The sequence below is a fragment of the Oncorhynchus keta genome, chromosome 2 (assembly GCF_023373465.1).
Source record: "Oncorhynchus keta strain PuntledgeMale-10-30-2019 chromosome 2, Oket_V2, whole genome shotgun sequence".
Taxonomy (NCBI): Eukaryota; Metazoa; Chordata; class Actinopteri; order Salmoniformes; family Salmonidae; genus Oncorhynchus; species Oncorhynchus keta.
Window position 1 is genome coordinate 39,593,428 of NC_068422.1, and position 20,670 is coordinate 39,614,097.

General features: G+C 43.8%; 1 protein-coding gene across 1 annotated transcript in view; it reads right to left on the minus strand.

Moving 5' to 3' along the window:
* The window catches only part of LOC118361773 (galactosylgalactosylxylosylprotein 3-beta-glucuronosyltransferase 2-like), a 31,862-nt gene that overhangs the window by 7,047 nt on the left and 4,145 nt on the right, over positions 1-20,670 (minus strand). The window contains exon 2 of the mRNA XM_035741990.1: positions 9,240-9,384. Coding sequence (XP_035597883.1) covers positions 9,240-9,384 — 145 coding nt within the window. The remainder of the gene's footprint in view (positions 1-9,239; positions 9,385-20,670) is intronic.

Below are 20,670 nucleotides of genomic sequence, written 5' to 3' on the forward strand. Positions count from 1 at the left end.
GTTCTAAATCAAATCAAATGTTATTTGTCACATACACATGGTTAGCAGATGTTAATGTGAGTGTAGCGAAACGCATGTGCTTCTAGTTCTGACCATGCAGTAATATCTAACAAGTAATCGAACAATTTCACAACAACTACCTTATACACACAAGTGGAAAGAAATTAATAAGAATATGTACAAATAAATATATGGATGAGCGATGGCCGGACAGCATAGGCAAGATGCAGTAGATGGTATAGAGTACAGTGTATATACATATGAGATGAGTAATGTAGGGTATGTAAACATTATATAAACTGGTATTGGTTAAAGTGACTAGTGATACATTTATTACACCCAATTTTTTATTATTAAAGTGGCTAGAGATTTGAGTAAGTATGTTGGCAGCAGCCACTTAATGTTAATGATGGCTGTTTAACAGTCTGATGGCCTTGAGATAGAAGCTGTTTTTCAGTCTCTCGGTCCCAGCTTTGATGCACCTGTATTGACCTCGCGCTGTTGCTCCTTCTCACCATGCTGTCTGTGTGGGTGGACCATTTCAGTTTGTCCGTGATGTGTACGCCGAGGAACTTAAAACTTTCCACCTTCTCCACTACTGTCCCGTCGATGTGGATAGAGGGGTACTCCCTCTGCTGTTTCCCGAAGTTCACGATCATCTCTTTTGTTTTGTTGATGTTGAGTGTGAGGTTCTTTTCGACACTCCTCCCTGTAGGCCGTCTCGTCATTGTTGGTAATCAAGCCTACCACTGTAGTGTCGTCTGCAAACTTGATGATTGAGTTGGAGGCATGCATGGCCACGCAGTCATGGGTGAACAGGGAGTACAGGAGAGGGCTGAGAACGCACCCTTGTGGGGCCCCAGTGTTGAGGATCAGCTGGGTGGAGATGTTGTTTCCTACCTTCATCATCAGGGGGCAGCCCATCAGAAAGTCCAGGACCCCGTTGCACAGGGCGGGGTCGAGACCCAGGGTCTCGAGCTTGATGACGAGCTTGGAGGGTACTATGGTGTTAAATTTTGAGCTATAGTCGATGAACAGCATTCTTACCTAGTTATTCCTCCTGTCCAGATAGGTTAGGGCGGTGTGCAGTGTGATTGTGATTGCGTCGTCTATGGACCTATTGGGGCAGTAAGCATATTGGAGTGGGTCTAGGGTGTCAGGTAGGGTGGAGTTGATATGATCCTTGACTAGTCTCTCAAAGCACTTCATGATGATGGAGGTGAGTGCTAAGATAGTCGTTTAGCTCAGTTACCTTAGCTTTCTTGGGAACAGGAACAATGCTGGCCCTCTTGAAGCATGTGGGAACAGCAGACTGGGATAGGGATTGATTGAATATGTCCGTAAACACACCAGCCAGCTGGTCTGTGCAAGCCGGCAGCCTTGCGAGGGTTAACGAGGGTTAACACGTTTAAATGTTAACTCATGTTGGGAATGGGGTGTGCTAATGGCTGCATGAAATAGCGTATTATGTGTCCTTGCCTCCTTGTTCTATCAGGCATATTACTGAGAAATAAGTGATACCACAGTGAAAGCCCAGAAGCTGTAACAGGTATGATAGATGAATATAAAAGCCATTACAAGATTGACTCTTAATCTCTTAACCTGCAGCTAAAATGGTATGAAGATTAGTGCATCTGTTAGCAATGCCCGCCTGTTATCAATGCAGTTTCTGTCTCAATAGTTTCGTCTAGCTTCCTTTCCTTGCTTCATTTCCTTGTGTCCTTTTCTCTATGGTTCTGCTTCTGTGCATCATATTTAAAGTAGTGAAAGTCTACACACCCTTTGCACATAACATGATGCTGCCACCACAATACTTGAAAATACTTGAACATACACAGGGTTTCACTCTGAGCTTTGTTGTATTGGATTTGACCTGATCCTGTAGATTAACATTTTTGCTGTTTTGTCTTGCAGTAGTACTTAACGTCCTTGTTACCAACACAAAAACAATGGATATAGAGTATGCTACCCTAAGAGTTGTGCAATGTTGCTAAAATCTTATTCAAAATGATTCACAGCTCTGATGGCTGCCAAATGTGCTTCCACCAAGTAATAACTCTGGGGTGTGAAGACATACTATTGGAAAATGTCACCGGAGGGGATGGCTGCTGTTTTACAGGCTCCTAACCAACTGTGCTATTTTGTGTGTTTTTTACGCGTTGTTTGTAACTTATTTTGTACGTAATGTTCATGCTACCGTCTCTTATGCCCGAAAAGAGCTTCTGGATATCAGAACAAAGACTACTCACCTCGAACTTGACAAATCTCGGAAAAGGCACAAATCCCCGTCATTCACATTAAGAAAAGGAGATACCGGGGGTGCAGATCAGGGAGCCTTGTGAGAATTAGTCGGCAAGTGGGTAACTGGCCTCTACCATCTGTTATATTGGCCAACGTGCAATAACTGGAGAATAAACTGGATGAGCTCCGTTTGAGACTTTCCTACTAACGGACATTAAAATCTGTGGCTGAACGACGACACAAACTTTCCAGTTTTCGGAAATAATATTAAGGTTGTCTTGAGATGTTGCTCGTTTTGAGGTATTGCTCACACACAGAGATGCGTACAATGCTCTCCCTCGCCCTCCATTTGGCAAATCTTACCATAATTCTATCATCCTGATTCCTGCTTACAAGCAAAAACTGAAGCAGGTAGTACCAGTGACACGCTCAATATGGAAGTGGTCAGATGACGCGGATGCGTATTTTTCAAGCACAGACAGGAATATGTTCTGGGATTCATCCAATGGCATTGAGGAGTATATCACCTCAGTCCCCAGCTTCCTCAATAAGTGCATTGATGACGTCGCCCCCGCGGTGACCGTACGTACATAACCCAACCAGAAGCCATGGATCACAAGCAACATCTGCACCTCGATAAAGGCTGGAGCTGCCGCTTTCAAGGAGCGGGATACTAATCTGGATGCTAATAATAAATCCCGCTATGCCCTGAGATGAACCATCAAACAGGCAAAGCGTAAATACAGGACTAAGATTGAATTCTACTACGCCAACTCTGTTCCTGACGAATTTGTGTTCACACTATCCATAGCTGATGTGAGCAAGACCTTCAAACAGGTCAAAATTCACAATGCCGTGGGGCCAGACGGATTACCAGGATGTCTACTCAGAGCATGTGTTGACCAACTGACAAGTGTCTTCACTGACAATTTCAACCTCTCTCTGACCGAGTCTGTAATACCTACATATTTCAAGCAGACCACCATAGTCCCTGTGCTCAAGAAAGACTGTTAGAAAAGCATTCCTCATGTAGCTGGTTGAGAGAATGCCAAGAGGTTGTGCAAAGCTGTCACCAAGGCAAAAAGTGGTTACTTTGAAGAATCTCAAATAGAAAATATATTTTGATTTGTTTAACACTTTTTTGGTTACTACATGGTTCCATATGTGTTATAAATAATAAAAAGAAAAGAAAAACCCTGGAATGAGTAGGTGTGTCCAAACCTTTGACTGGTACTGTATGTGAGAATGCTGTTCATTGACTACAGCTCAGTGTTCAACACCATAGTGCCCATAAAGCTCATTAGTAAGCTAAGGACCCTGGGACTAAACACCTCCCTCTGCAACTGGGTCCTGGACTTCCTGACAGGCCACCCCCGGGTGGTAAGGGTAGGCAACAACACATCTGCCACGCTGATCCTAAACATGGGGGCCTCTCAGGGTTGCATTCTTAGTCCCCTCCTGTACTCCCTGTTCACCCATGACTGCATGGCCAAGCACAACTCCAACACCATTATTAAGTTTGCTGAAGACACAACAGTGGTAGGCCTGATCACCGACAACAATAGGGAGGAGGTCAGAGACCTGGCAGTGTGGTGCCAGGACAACAACCTCTCCCTCAACGTGAGAAAAACAAATGAGATTGTGGAATACAGGAAAAGGAGGGCCGAACACGCCCCCTTTCACATGGGAGCGGGTCGAGAGTCTCAAGTTCCTTGGTGTCCACATCACCAACAAACTATCATGATCCAAACACACCAATACATTTTTAAAGAGGGCACGACAACGCCTTATCCTCATCAGGAAATTTAAAAGACTTGGCATGGGTCCCAAGATTCTCAAAAAGTTTTACAGCTGAACCACTGAAAGCATCCTGACTGGTTGCATCACTGCCTGGTATGACAACTGCTCCACATCCGACCGGAAGGCGCTACAGAGGGTAGTGCGCATGGCCCAGTACGGCACTGGGGCAAAGCTTCCTAACATCCAGGACTTATATACTAGGCGGTGTCAGAGGAAGGTCCCAAAAATTGTCAAAGACTCCAGTCACCCAAGTCATAGACTGTTCTCTCTGCTACTGCACGGCAAGCAGTACTGGAGCACCAAGTCTTGGTCCAAAATGCTCCTTTACAGCTTCTACCCAGAAGCCATAAGACTGCTGAACAGTTAATGAAACAGCCACCCGGACTATTTGCATAGCCTCATTATTGTTTTTTTTATTGTGTTACTTCTTTAATTTTTTTACTTTAGTTTATTTAGTAAATATTTTATTAACTGCATTGTTGGTTAAGGGCTTCTCAGTAAGAATTTCACGGTATTCGGTGTATGCGACAATTAAAATTTGATTTGATTTGATACGCAATCAAGACGTTTTATTACTGTTTTATTACTTACCAGGTAAAATAAGGGTAGAGATGTACAGAATTGTGTGTGTGTGTGTGTGCGTGTGTGTGTGTGTGTGTGTGTGTGTGTGTGTGTGTGTGTGTGTGTGTGTGTGTGTGTGTGTGTGTGTGTGTGTGTGTGTGTGTGTGTGTGTGTGTGTGTGTGTGTGTGTGTGTGTGTGTATGCCTGCACCAAAAGAATACTAAACCATCTCCTCATTCTCTGGTCCAATTGTGGCCTATTAAATGGGATGGAGTAGAGATGGGACAGCTTAGTTGGCTCATTTGGCTGCCAACAATAGCCTCCAATACCACAATACAAGTTATTAAGGCAAAAGCTGCAATTTATTCACTGCTCAACACTGCCCATTCTACATTGGATGTATAGTGATTAAAGGGGGTTATTGTGCATGCGTATGCAAGTGTGAGCACACGTGGGTGTACGCGTGTATCTGTGTCTTTTGTGTGTATCACTTGTCTGGCTGTGTCCATTTATGTGCACTCTTGAGTGTTAGTATGTGTGGTTAGTGGGACCATTCATGCCGCAGGGACCACTAGATGGGTTTGTTTTGTGCAGAGAGCAAGAGAGAGACAGGAGAAAGAGTGAGAGGGGGCTGAAGTGGTGAGCAGCATCACGGCGTCCCACTTTACTTTTAAATGTGCTTGCAGAAGCTTGTCCCTGACTGACCCTTTCAGAGGGGGAACAAAAACAGTCTCCCACTCCCCAAACACAAAAGGCCATTAATTGTGTGGAGCAGATTACACCACCAAGTTGGGATGCATTCCAAACTGAAAACGTTATGACTATAACTATTGTTACCTGAAAGAGGGAGTGGGGTCCAACACAGCTACTGGGTGTTTGTGCGCTACGGACCTCTACTGAAGAACATTAGAATCATGCCTGACAAGGCCAATGAACACAGGGCCTCACCGGAAGCCCCGCCTTTCACAGGTGATAAACACCAGGCACAAATGAATTATTTCAATTCAGTACCGCTCTTCACCAAGCCCAGAACTGGGTGGAACGGGTCCGAACAGCTGTTGTACCTCGTTTCCCTCCTTCAGAGAACAGTAGTTATAGTCATAACTGTACATTCCCTTTCAGTCTGACAACTCGGTACAACACAGCTATGGGGACATGAAATCACATCCTGGCCCGACTTTTGCTGACACAATATGAAATGGCCTACCGGCAAACCATTCGGAGTTCCAACCCAATAGGAAATCCTCCTGTACCTGAGTGTTTCACAATCTGCTCGCTGCCTAATGACCCTCTCCTGCCCCAGCCATAAGAGCAGATTGACCGATTTTTCACCTTGCCTGCTCGGGGATTAGTACCAGCGACCTTTCGATTATTGGCCCAATGCTCTAACTCCTAGGTTACCTGCTGTCCTAGGCTACCTGCACCCAAATCCCGAATGGGCGCAATTGGTTTATAAACCGGTCGAAGACTGCACATACCTTTTAAAAACTGCACTGCCAGGGGATGAGTCCCTGGAGTGGCACCATCAATTCCCACATGACATGCTGAAATAACCCCTGTATGCTTGTAAAAAAAAACAACTTTATCATAGAGGTTATCATGCCCACCAGTCATAGGTACCGGTGACACTGCACCTTGTAACCCAGCTGGAAAAAGGGACAGCCAGCTCTGAAAAATGTACCCCATCTGTGATAACAGACAGGGCGATACATAATTGAATCCAATTCCCAAGAATGAAACGCATTGACCAGGAGACAGACAGCTCATTTTGGAGTTCATAAGAACCACAGCGACTGTGTGTGGGATAAAAGCATGATTTCCAACCACCTACCAAGTCCATAATCTGTATGACTAAGCACCTCAAAGGGACCAGTGAGCTAGAGGGAGGAATCAGCAATGAATCCAGTAATATGCCACCTTTGGGGAGGGGTGTGCTCTTTGGACAAAGAGCGCCTGGTGCTGTATAGCCCGCCTGAAACCTGGCCCTTTTACGGGTATAGGAACTCCAGCAAAACACGGAGGCACTGTTGTCACAGTACCGTATGCTAGCCGACGTCAGCCATACGGTTTCTTAGTCTTGCTGTGCCAGAACCCAGCTATCTGCATTATCCCTGTGGGCTAGCACTTGCCAAGCCCGCTGCCAACAAGGAACAAGCCAAAGAACAACGAGTGGCGTCTTCCTTCAGTCTCGAGAATCTCTCCGAATGCAACGCGGTTCATTTAGAATAACCAAGCGACTGAAAGCTACGTATGCTAAACGAGAGAGAGAGCACGCTACACAAACAATTCCACCATGGGAGGTAGGAATTGCCAGTGGCAGTACGCTAGCAAGCCTTGAAAAGTCAGCTAACCTGGCTAGCACGCTATGCGACGCTGTTTAGCTAGCCTGATCCCGTCCACATAAGATTGGATTATCAACCAAGTCTGGGAAGAGAGGTGAACAGTGCGTGACTGAGGCAGGCAGGGAGTGTTCACTGACCCAGCTGCCCTCTCCCTTCAAGTCGTCTCACTTCGCACTTATTTGGCGACAGAGAGCACAGCAACTGGGTTGAGTTAGGGCAGCTTCTGCATGCCTCAGCCCAGGCAGACAAGGCATTTGATCCGGTCCAGGCCCCAATTCATCACCGGGTCCCTTTACTCAGACCTAGCCGAGGTACGGGCACCTGTGAGAGGAAGCCATACGAATTCCACACGTTTGCCAAGGGCACCTGTGCGCACCATGGACTAGGGGAACAGTGCCAGCTGCTGGGCAAGCCACTGTTACTGACCCTAGCAGAGGCAGCCGTAGCAAGCACCCCAACGAGACATACCAGGCAATAAAATGTGTGTTTCTATTAATATTATTTGGGCATGGTCTTGAACCCAAACCCGGCTTCTTAGCCTTCATTGTTTTACTGAGTTACAGTTTGTATAAGGAAATCAGTCAATTTAAATAAATGAATTAGGCTCTAATCTATGATTTCACATGACTGGGAATACAGATATGCATCTGTTGGTCACAGATACAGTACCTTTGAAAAATAGGTAGGGGCATGGGTCAGGAAAACAGCCAGTATCTGGTGTGACCATCATTTGCCTCATGCAGCGAGACACATCTCCTTCGCATTGAGGTGATCAGACTGTTGATTGTGGCCTGCAGAATATTGTCCGATTCATCTTCAATGCCTGTGCAAAGTTGCTGGTTATTGGCGGGAACTGAAACACGCTTGGAAGTACTGGGACATTTCCAGCTTCCAGGAATTGTGTGCAGATCCTTGCGACATGGGGCAGTGCATTATTATACTGAAAAAGGAGGTGATGGTGGCGGATGAATGTCACGATAATGGGCCTCAGGATCTCGTCACGGTACCTCTGTGCATTCAAATTGCCATCAATAAAATATATTGTGTTTGTTGTTTGTAGCTTATGCCTGACCATACCATAACCCACCGCCACAACGGGGCACTCTGTTCACAACATTGACATCAGCAAACCGCTCGCCCACACGCCATCTGCCCGGTACAGTTGAAACTGGGATTCATCAGTGAAGAGCAGACTTCTACAGGGTGCCAGTGGCCATAGAAGGTTAGTATTTGCCTACTGAAGTTGGTTACGACGCCAAAACTGCAGTCAGGTCAAGACCCTAATGAGGACGACGAGCACACAGATGAGCTTCCATGACAGTTGACAGTTTGTGCAGAAATTCTTCAGTTGTGCAAACCCACAGGTTTATCAGCTGTCCGGGTGACAGGTCTCAGACGATCCCGCATGTGAAGAAGCCGGGTGTGGAGGTCCTGGGCTGGTATGGTTACATGTGGTCTGCGTTTGTGAGGCTGGTTGGTCGTACTGCCAAATTCTCTAAAACAACATTGGAGGTGGCTTACTGTAGGGAAATTAACATGAAATTATCTGGCAACAGCTCTGTTGGACATTCCTGCAGTCAGCATGCCAATTGCATGCTCCCTCAAAACTTGAGACATATGTGGCATTGTGTTGTATGACAAAACTGCACATTTTAGAGTTGCCTTTTATTGTCCTCAGCACAAGGTGTGAGGACAGGGGAGGATTTGGCCGGCCGGGTTGTCCTTGTCCCATTGCGCTCTAGCGACTCCTGTGGCGGGCCAGGCGCAATGCACGTATGTATTGATGATGCTTTTTAATCAGCTTCTTGATATGCCACACCTGTCAGGTGGATGGAATATCTTGGCAAAAGAGAAATGCTCACGAACAAGAATGTAAACAAATGTGTGTACACAATTTGAGATAAGTTGTCATTTTGTGCACACGGAACATTTCTGGGATTTTCATTTCAGCTCATGAATCATGGGACCAACACTTTACATGTTGCGTTTATATTTTGGTTAGTATAGTTACCAAACTTTAACTCGCAACATCCAGAAGGATGACTACACCCTCCTTAAGTGGGACAATTAAGTTGGAGCAAAGCCTGATAAATTTAGTCTTCCGATGTTTAAAATAAATAAATGTGAGTCACGGTGTTCATTGGCAATGTCAGGCATGATTCTTATGTTCTTCAGTAGAGGTCGCTAGCGTACAAACTCCCAATAGCTGTGCTGTAAGAAGTTGAAAAACTGAAAGGGAACCACTGGTGTCTGTTCCTCTACCGCAGATGACTAACTACAGTAAATGCATTTTACCTGCCATGTCGATAGCGAAGGGACGGTCGGGCCTCCAGCCAGTGTACCAGCCCACCACTTTGCCCTTCTCCACTATGGGACGCTCGTACCGCCGCCCACTGACCAGCCCAACTGGCCACACTGACACACCCCGTGTTGAACGCATCTAGAGAAACAGAGTGGTAGAGAGGGTTAGACACACAAACACAAACACACAGAAGCCCCATGGGCCTCACAGACAGACACACTGATCCGAAAACACAGGAGAGGTCAAAGCAATAGGATTATTGGTGTGAATTTTCTCCAGGCTTGTCCAGCTCTTTCATATCAGTGTAGATAGAGGATAGCAGACAAGAAGGCTGTTTTAGACTTTTGAGATGTGTCCATATGTAGAACTGCCTGCCCCCCCTAAAACAAAGATACATCTGTGAAGTTGATCAACAACCACATTTATTTTGTGGAAAATAAAAAATATTCATTTTTGTGTATTATTTTCACTGAAAAATATAATTTTCCAAGAAAAATGTGTACTCACACAGTGAAGGCTGCAAACGTCTGTATATGCTATCCCTGATACAGTGATAAAAATACAACAAATGAAACATTTAAGTACGTTTCATGCAACATCTTTTTGAGTGCCGACCCATCACACCCTTTTGCTTATCTGAAATTATGGGTTTTACACACCAACCAAACTTCTGGGAGAGCACTATGGTCCCCTTTTGATGAGCTTTTGTGGAAAAGCAGAGATGTCTGGTGAAATGTCAAAAGAGGAAAATAAGCCTAGACGGCTTTCTTCTCTGGATTCTACACTAAATGAAATAGCAGAGTAGAACAAGACATGGGTACATTTTCACTGTGAATGAATTCACAGACGGGAGCAGTGTAGACCCAGACTCTGTATGTGTGTGTGTGTGTGTGTGTGTGTGTGTGTGTGTGTGTGTGTGTGTGTGTGTGTGTGTGTGTGTGTGTGTACAGTTACTACTGTTAAGTCCAAAATAATTTAAAATAAAAGAGTGCCGCACACTCTAGGAGCTCGGATGCAAAAATGTAATCAAATCAAATCAAATCAAATTTATTTATATAGCCCTTCGTACATCAGCTGATATCTCAAAGTGCTGTACAGAAACCCAGCCTAAAACCCCAAACAGCAAACAATGCAGGTGTAAAAGCACGGTGGCTAGGAAAAACTCCCTAGAAAGGCCAAAACCTAGGAAGAAACCTAGAGAGGAACCGGGCTATGTGGGGTGGCCAGTCCTCTTCTGGCTGTGCCGGGTAGAGATTATAACAGAACATGACCAAGATGTTCAAATGTTCATAAATGACCAGCATGGTCAAATAATAATAAGGCAGAACAGTTGAAACTGGAGCAGCAGCACAGTCAGGTGGACTGGGGACAGCAAGGAGCCATCATGTCAGGTAGTCCTGGGGCACGGTCCTAGGGCTCAGGTCCTCCGAGAGAGAGAAAGAAAGAGAGAATTAGAGAGAGCATATGTGGGGTGGCCAGTCCTCTTCTGGCTGTGCCGGGTGGAGATTATAACAGAACGTGGCCAAGATGTTCAAATGTTCATAAATGACCAGCATGGTTGAATAATAATAATAATACCAACGTTTCGACACCCTGATGAAGAGAGCTTGCTGTCGAAACGTTGGTATTACATTTTTGCATCTGAGCTCCTAGAGTGTGCGGCACTCTTTTATTTTCAAGTTTCTATTCCTCTAGCCAGAACCTCGTCTTAATAGGTGTGCGTTTCTTTTTCTTCTAGAAAGTCCAAAATAATTGGCATCCTTGATAAAGATGAGCAAAAAATAGTATAAAACAAATAATACATATACTGAGCTGTATTGTACGCTCAAAAACAAGTAATTATTTTCTTTATCTCAAAAAGATAGTGGTCAAAAGTATTGGCATCCCTGTTTTCAATACCTTTCAGTAACTCACCTGGCCAGGATAACGGCACAGAGCCTTTTTAAAAAAATAATTATGAGATTGGAGAACATTGGGAGGGATCTCGATCATTCCTCCATAAAAAATCTTTCCAGATACTTGATGTCTTTCATCTGCGCTTCTGGACTCCCCTTTTCAATTCAAACCACAGGTTTTTAATGGGGTTCAAGTCCAGAGACTGAAATGACCATTGCAATGTTGATTTTGTGTTCTTAAATCTCATAAAAGATTCTAGTCTCAGTGCCGTTATCTTCCAAGGTGAGGTATTGAAAACGGGTGCTAATAGTTTTGCCCCGTCTCTTTTTTGAGAAAAAATAATTACTTGTCAAACAAAACACACTTTCAGGTCTTGCCATAGATTTTCCAGTAAATCAAAAGTGTAACTCGGCCACTCAGGAACATTCACTGTCTTCTTGGTAAGAAATTCCAGAGTAGATTTGGCCTTGTGTTGTAGGTTATTGTCCTTTTGAAAGGTGAATTAATCTCCAAGATTTTGCCTTTGTATAGCTCCATTCTGTTTATTTATTTTTCCTGAAAAACCCCAGTCCTTAAGGATTACAATCATACCCATAACATGATGCAGCCACCACTATGCTTGCAAATATGGAGAGTGGTACTCACCAATGTGCTGTATTGGGTTTGCCCCAAACATAACACTTTGTATTCAGGAAAAAGTTAACTGCTTTACCACATTTTTTGCAGTATTACTTTAGTACCTTGTTTCAAACAGGATGCATGTTTTGGAATATTTTTATTCTGTACAGGCTTCTTTCTTTTCACTCAGACAATTAGGTTAGTATTGTGGAGTAACTACAATGCTGTTGAACCATCCTAAGTTTTCTCCTTTCACAGGAAATAAATTCTGTAACTGTTTTACAACATTGGCCTCATGGAAGGGCCTAAGGCACTGCAATCTATAGCACTGCATCACAGTGCTAGCTGCGTCACTACAGATCCTGGTTTGATACCAGGTTCTATCACAGCCGGCCACGACCGGGAAACCCATGAGGCGGCAGGACCAGCGTCGTCCGGGTTAGGGGAGGATTTGGCCGGCCGGGTTGTCCTTGTCCCATTGCGCTCTAGCGACTCCTGTGGCGGGCCAGGCGCAATGCACGCTGACACGGTCACCAGGTATATGGTGTTTCCTCCAACACATTGGTGCGTCTGGCTTCCGGGTTAAGCAGGCATTGTGTCAAAAAGCAGTGCGGCTTGGCGGAGTTGTGTTACGGAGGACGCACGGCTCTCGACCTTCGCCTCTCCCGAGTGCGTACTGGAGTTGCAGCGATCGGACAAGACTGTAACCACCAATTGGATATCCCGAAATTGGGGGGAAAAAAAGCAAAACCCCAAAATATATATATATATTTTTTTTAAATTGGAATCATGGTGAAATCCCTGAGCGGTTTCCTTCCTCTCCGGCAACTGAGTTAGGAAGGACACCTGTATCTTGTAGTGACTGGGTGTATAGATACACCATTCAAAGTGTAATTAATAAGTTCACCATGCACAAAGAGATATTGAATGTCTGCTTCTTTTGTCCAACTACCAATAGATGCCCTTCTTTGCGAGCCCTTGGAAAACCTCCCTGGTCTTTGTGGTTGAATCTGTATTTGAAATTCACTGCTCGACTGAGGGACCTTACAGATAATTGTATGTGTGGGTTACAGAGATGAGGAAGTGATTCAAAACATATGTTAATCACCATTATTGCACAGAGTTAGTCAATACAACTAATTATCTGACTTGTGTCGTGGCCATGACACTTGTTAAGCACATTTTTACTCTTTAAGTTATTTCGGCTTGACATAACAAATGGGTTGAATACTTATTGACTCGACATTTCAGCTTTTCATATTTAATTCATTTGTAAGAATTTCCAAAAATCATAATTTCACTTTGACGTTATGGTGTGTAGGCCAGTAACAAAAAATATATAAATTTACTCCATTTCACTGTAACACAATAAAATATGGAAAATTCAAGGGGTGTGAATACTTTCTGAAGGCACTGTAATATGCTTGCTTGTGTGTGCATATGTACCCTTGTGTGTTTACGCTTGTGTGTGTGTGTACTATTTCATTCCTTATTCCAGCCCCACTACGGATCCCATTCTCGTGCAAATCTCTTTGCAGAACATCAAACCACCTGGAGGAAGTCACTTGTAAGGGGCAAATCATACAAGGCAATATTTGATTACATAGCGACAATGTCGCTGTGTGATTCTTGACACAAACGGTCAGGGCAGGGCCTACATCTTTCGTGTCTCCTCTCTCACTCTCAGCACTCAACAGACTGTTGGGAAGGCTCTCTCTCTCTCTCTCTCTTCCTTCTTCTCCTCCTTTACCCCTGAGCGATGGACACATCTTTGAAGCCCTCTCTTCTAACGCTGTGGCCCTTGACCTTGCGCGACACTACCCCCCTCCCCTTTCTGTTTCCGATACAACTTTTGTGGATGAATCATATAGATGACACTAGGGATCAGCAAAAGAAATTAGTGGACATTCATTTGGTTCTAATTCGGTTTTGTCCAGCTTCTGTGGCCCATTTGGATATGCATCATTTCTCCAATTAATTGAGACTAAGGGATGGTTCCTTTTTTTGCATCCTTAAAAATGCAAAAATGCAATTTTTTAATTACAAATGTACTTCTTGTCCTACCCACAAGGCACTCCTATAAGTCTGACATGATTGGATAATTGTGAGCAATATAGTGGAAATTCCACCCAGCCTTTCAGTAGGAAACATCTATCATAGTGTTGCTTCTCTCGGATACTTTCAGATCTACAGGAGTGCCTACGGGGGTAGCAGTCATATGTTAATCTGAGAGCATAGCATTGTGACGAGAGCAGCGGGAAGAAAGAACTGTGGTTTCATTTATCCAATCACATACAGATCAGTGATGACTTCAAAGGAAGGGAGGAAAGAAGGATGAATGTTCAATTGGACCAGCGCCTCAATGCGAAAAGCATAGGGAGACCTGGGAACTGTGAAGAGCGACTAAACGCTCCAGCCTCTGCAGCCATAGACCCAGACTGTCAAAACCAACATCAACCTCTAACACCTGAGTTCGTCAATACCCTTCAGACAGAATCCATCTGCAGAGAATTCTAGCTATAAAAGTGAAAAGTGAATATTCAAAAAATATTGTTCTTGTGAGCCATAACATCCACTGGCTCTTTGATAGCGATTTGGGACATGGATGAAACCAGAACCCATTCAAATGGAGTGAGACACTGTGGCTGAGTTCCTGGTCTCTATTTGAAAGGGAAGTACTGTCCAGAGGCATCATCTGACAGAGTGGTAGAGACTAGAGCCAGGGGAATGGGGGGAATACAGAAGCTTACCATTTGACATGCAGCCATGTCATCTATCTAATATTGAGTAGCAACTTAGTCAGTGTATGCCTAGGCTGCCTCTGTTTATGCCATTTTATTAACAGAGGTAATATATGACGTGTATGCATATACAATTGGACTTTAAATGATGCAGTATAAATCCATTATAAATGTGTTTCTCCCCCAGAGAAGAAGCTGTCATTTCATTGTGTGCTCAAATGCTCTTTCGGATTTTAATCAAGCCTTCTCCATGTGTCATTAATATGCATAGCGGGAGCAATGAGAGAGCGAGAGGGAGGGAAAAAAAGAATGAATCAAATTAGAGGAGAGAAAATTAAGAGGTTATGAAATTGTGATGCAATGATGCATGATGTGTTTGTGTGGGGGATTGTTTCTGTCTCTATCCTTTCAAACCAGCTGGGGGTGGATTGGGTTTAGGGTTGAAGGGTAGACAATGCCAGCATTTAGACAGACTCACACTGCTCCTGAGGGAATAGACAAGGACAGGGACGAGGGGGGGTAGGACATGACAGGGATGTGAGAAATGGAGGACAGAGAAGAGGGGGAGAGTATGGAAAAGGCAAGAAGGAAGGAAATGGGAGAGGACAGGATGGAGGAATACATCTAATCACATGTTATTTGTCACATGCTTCGTAAACAACAGGTGTAGACGACCAGTGACATGCTTACTTACGGGCCTTTCCCAACAATGCAGAGAGACAAATGGAAAAATAATAGAAAAAAAGAATAACACAAGGACGAAATACACAATGATTAATGATAACTTAGCTATATACAATATACATATGTTCATGTGAGTAAGGGTAAAGTGACTAGGTAACAGGATGGATAACACAGGTTAGATAATGACCCTTTTTTCACACTGTGTAGTCTGGGTAGCTATCTGGTTAACTATTTAGCAGTCTCATGGCTTGTGGGTAGAAGCTGTTCAGGATCCTGTTGGTTCCAGACTTGGTACAATCGAATCAAATTGCATTGGTCACATACACATGGTTAGCAGATGTTCTTGCGAGTGTAGTGAAATTTTTGTGCTTCTAGTTCCGACAGTGCAGCAATATCTAACGTGTAATCTAACAATTCCACAACAACTACCTAATACACACACATCTAAGTAATACATATAAGTATATGGATGAGCAATGGATGAGCAATGACAGAGCTGCATAGACAAGATGCAATAGATGGTATAAAATCATATATACATATGAGATGAGGGATGCAAGATATGTAAACATTATTGAAGTGACTAGTGATTAATTTATTCAAGTGGCCAATGATTTCAAGTCTGTATGTAAGCAGGAGCCTCTCTTTGTTAGTGAAGGCTGTTTAACAGTCTGTTGGCCTTGAGATAGAAGCTGTTTTTCAGTCTCTCGGTCCCAGCTTTCATGCACCTGTACTGACTTCGCCTTCTGGATGGTAATATAATAATAATATAATAATAATAGCAGGGTGAATAGGAGGTGGCTCGCATGGTTGTTGTCCTTCATTATCTTTTTGGCCTTCCTGTGACATCGGTTGCTGTAGGTGTCCTGAGGGCAGGTAGTTTGCCCCCGGTAATGTGTTGTGCAGACCACATCACATTTTAGTACCGCACCAGCCTCTGGAGAGCCTTATGGTTGTGGGCAGTGCAGTTGCCATACCAGGCTATGAAACAGCCCAACAGGATGTTCTCAATTGTGCATCTGTAAATGTTTGTGAGGGTTTTAGGTGACAATAAAAAATTCTGTTGGGCCTTCTTCACCACACCGTCTGTGTGGGTGGACGATTTCAATTTGTCCGTGATGTGTATGCCGTGATGTGTTCCTCTTGTCCAGTTGGGAGAGGACAGTGTGGAGTACAATAAAGATTGAATCATCTGTGGATCTGTTCGGGCGGTATGCAAATTTGAGTGTGTCCAGAGTGTCTGGGATGATGGTGTTGATGTGAGCAATGACCAGCAGTTTAAAGCTTTTCATGGATACAGATGTGAGTGCTACATTTTATACATTTAGCAGCACTCTTATATAGAGTGATTAATAAGATAGCTAGGAGGAACAACCATACATCAAAGGCATTGAACGTACATTTTTCTTCAATAACCTAGCAACCAGTAGAGCCCGAGCTATAACAGGTTGGGGTGGGGGGGTGGCAGTCAAGTGCAAGTGCTGGTTAAGTGCTTTTTGGGGGGTCAAGGTGAGGAGGATTATTTAAGATACTGTTTGAAGAGGGAGGGTTTCAAATGTTTTCGGAAGATGGGCAAGGACTTTACTGTACTAGCGGCAAGGGGAAGCTGGTTCCACCACTGGGGTATCAGGACAGAGAAGAGCTTGGACTGGGCTGAGCAGGGGCTGCCCAGTCCAGGGGTGGGAAGGCCAAGAGACCAGAGGTGGCAGAACGGAGTGCTCGGGTTGGGGTGAAAGGTTTGAGCATAGCCTGAAGGTAGGGTGGGGCAGTTCCTCTTGCTGTTCCGTAGATACGTACCATGTTGTAGTGGATGCGAGCTTCGACTGGAAGCCAGCGGAGTGTGCGGAAGAGTGGGGTGATGAGAGAACATGGAAGGTTGAAAACCAGGCGGGCTGCTTGTTTCTGGCTAAGTTGCATGGAATTGATGGAACAAGCGGGGAGCCCAGCCAACAGCGAGTTGCAGTAGTCCAGACAGGAGATGACAAGTGCCTGGATTAGGACCTGCACCGCTTCCTGTGTGAGGTAGGTTCGTACTCTACCAATGTTGTAGAGTATGAACCTGCAGGAGCTGCTTTGATGTTTGCAGAGAACGACAGGGTGTTTGTTGTCCAGGGTCACGACAAGGTTCTTTGCACTCTGGGAGGGTGACACTGGAGTTGTCAACCGTGATGGAGAGGTCATTGAGCTGGCAGGCCTTCCCCTGGATGAAGTTCTGCGTTCATCAACCCTCTCACCTCCACCTTTCTCACCCCTCTATCGTCTTCACTACAATACCCTTCTCTTTCTCCCTTCTCCCCTCCATCCACTCAGCCACGGACAATTTCTCTCTGTGAGATTCCCTCCTTTCTGCTTTAGCTCCCAGAGAGAAGAAAACTATCCAGTATGTAATTATGATAATTGCTCACATCGGTTTGATGGAATTGGATTTTGCTCTTCTGTTCTGTCTTGCAGTTCCTTTGTGCCCTCTCTATGGGCCTACTGTACACTCCGAAACTATGGCCCTTGATTTAATTTGTCCTGACGATGTGTCAGTGTATTTCAAGTCCAATTCTTCTCACGTATGTATGCCTATCTTCACACCAATCAATAGTCTTCTCATTTCAGCAAGTCGTTTATACCCAAGTTGAGGCGGGAGAGATCAAATTGTGTCCTCTTCTTTTCAGCCATCGGTAAGCCAAATGGCCTGCCATTTTCTTCAAGCCTTTAAGTGAACAGGTTTATTTGACAAGCTGTCTGGTTGCAGTAGTTTTCAAGTCAGACCAATACATATTTCTGACTGACAGACTTTGTTTAACTAAACACTTGGGAGACATTCAGTATTGACTACAATGCTGCAGTTCTAGCGCTACAGCGAGCTCACGACTCCCTACAGCCCGAGGGCAAAATGCAAACTCACCGAAAGTAGCCGTCTGGCCTGGCTGTGAGTGGGGAGAGGAGAGAGGTCGGCTAGGCTATGATGTGGATGACTCTGTTTGCTGACACCCCATTTCGAGGCAGCAAAGCTGGCGGAATGTCTCGCACACATAATGATTTGCACCGAGCCATGACTTGTTAATGCTTGAGAACAGAGAAAACATCCAATAATCTGTCTTTATGCAAATTGTTTCTGGATGGTTTCCTCTTCAACTCAGACATAATACATAAGAGAGAAATAACAGAATCTCTTTCAGGTGTTCTTTCATCGCGTCTAGCATGATCAAATACCTCTTCTAAAATCAGTAAGCCTATAGTGACATCACTCACTCACTTAGTATTAATTGAATGTTGTTGGTATTGTGAGATAATTGAATAGGATGATATTAAGTATGCATTTATAGGCTATTCATAATGTTTTTTTGCTCATTGAGTACAAATTCAGTTCTAATGTGGTCTATCTCTATATTATTTATTTTGCACACAAAACTGCTATATGAAAAAAAGTTCCTATGTTTGACAGCGGCACCATCTGTGCAATGCTTAAATCAACTGCATAACAGGTTTGACAGGTTATTACCACTATATGTCAGGTTATTAACACTATATGACAGGTCATTACCAAACTACGACAGATTATTACCATGGAGAGGAGTTCTGTAATGTCCTGGTTGAGGTGGGGTGAGCAGGCTGACTATCAGCCAATCAAATAACTGATATTTACACAGGCCTATCGTTGGAGCTGCGGCTAGACATTGCGATTAGGCACAGATTAAGGCTCTTTATCTTCCCAAATCGTAACGTAAGACAAACTTTCCCAAACTTGTTGGGGCCGGGGACCCCTTTTTTTGATAGCACTTTCATTAGGGACCCCTTCAAAATCATAACACAGCTCCGACCTTTAGAGTGCGATTAAAAATAGCATACAAGGAGTTTTACGATGACTGCTGCAGGACATGACCGGACAAGATGGTGCCAACAGAGGGCCGCCTCACTTCTAGTCCTTGGGAACCTTTGCAGTATTTTGTTTTTTTAATGTATTATTTATTACATTGTTGGCCCAGAAAATCTTAACTTCTTGGATATAGGGGGCGCTCTTTTAATTTATGGATAAAAAAACGTTCCCGTTTTAAAAAAGATATTTTGTCAAGAAAAGATGCTCGACTATGCATATAATTGACAGCTTTGGAAAGAAAACACTCTGACGTTTCCAAAACTGCAAATATATATTGTCTGTGAGTGCCACAGAACTAATGCTACATGTGAAACCAAGATTAAATTTCATACAGGAAGTGCCCCAGATTTTGAATGTGCTGTGTTCCAATGTCTCCTTATATGGCTGTGTATGGGTCACGAATGAGCTTAGACTTTCTGTCGTTTCCTCAAGGTGTCGACAGCATTGTGACGTATTTGTAGGCAAATCATTGGAAGATTGACCTTAAGAGACTACATCTACCAGGTGGCCGCTTGGTGTCCTCCGTTGCAATTATTGCGTAATCTGCAGCTGTGTGTATTTTTCGTTTGCTTCGAGGAGAAACACAGCTGCCACGAATGATTTATCATCGAATAGATATGTGAAAAACACCTTGAGGATTGATTCTAAACAACGTTTGCCATGTTTCTGTCGATATTATGGAGATAATATGGTAGAAAGTTTGGCGTTGTAGAGACTGCATTTTCTGATTTTAGTCTTAGTCAAACGTGATGAACAAAACGGAGCGATTTCTCCTACACAAGTAATCTTTTTGGAAAAACTGACCATTTGTTATCTAACTGAGAGTCTCCTCATTGAAAACATCCGAAGTTCTTCAAAGGTAAATGATTTTATTTGAATGCTTTTCTTGTTTTTGTGAAAATGTTGCCTGCTGAATGCTGGGCTTAATGCTATGCTAGCTATCAATACTCTTACACAAATGTTTGTATAGCTATGGTTGAAAAGCATATTTTGAAAATCTGAGATGACAGTGTTGTTAACAAAAGGCTAAGCTTGTGAGTGAATATATGTATTTCATTTCATTTGCGATTTTCATGAATAGTTAACATTGCATTATGGTAATGAGCGCATCCCACCCACCACTTCCGAGTATATTACTCGCTAATGTCCAGTCTCTAGATGACAAGGTAGATGAAATTAGGGCAAGGGTTGCTTTCCAGAGAGACATCAGGGATTGTAACATACTCTGTTTCATGGAAATATGGGTCTCTCGTGATATGCTGTCGGAGTCGGTAGAGCTACTGGGATTCTTTGTGCGTTGCACCGACAGAAATAAACATATCTCTGGGAAGAAGAAGGGTGAGGGTGTATGTTTCATGATTAACCACTCATGGTGTAATTGTCACAACATACAGGAACTCAAGTCCTTTTGTTCACCTCACCAAGAATTCCTTACAATCAATTGCCAACCGTATTATCTCCCAAAATAATTCTCATTGGTTATTGTCACCGCCGCGTATATCCCCCCTCAAACCGATACCACAACGGCCCTCAAGGAACTTCACTGGACTTTATGCAAACTGGAAACCATATATCCTAAGGCAGCATTTATTGTAGCTGGGGATTTTAACAAAGCAC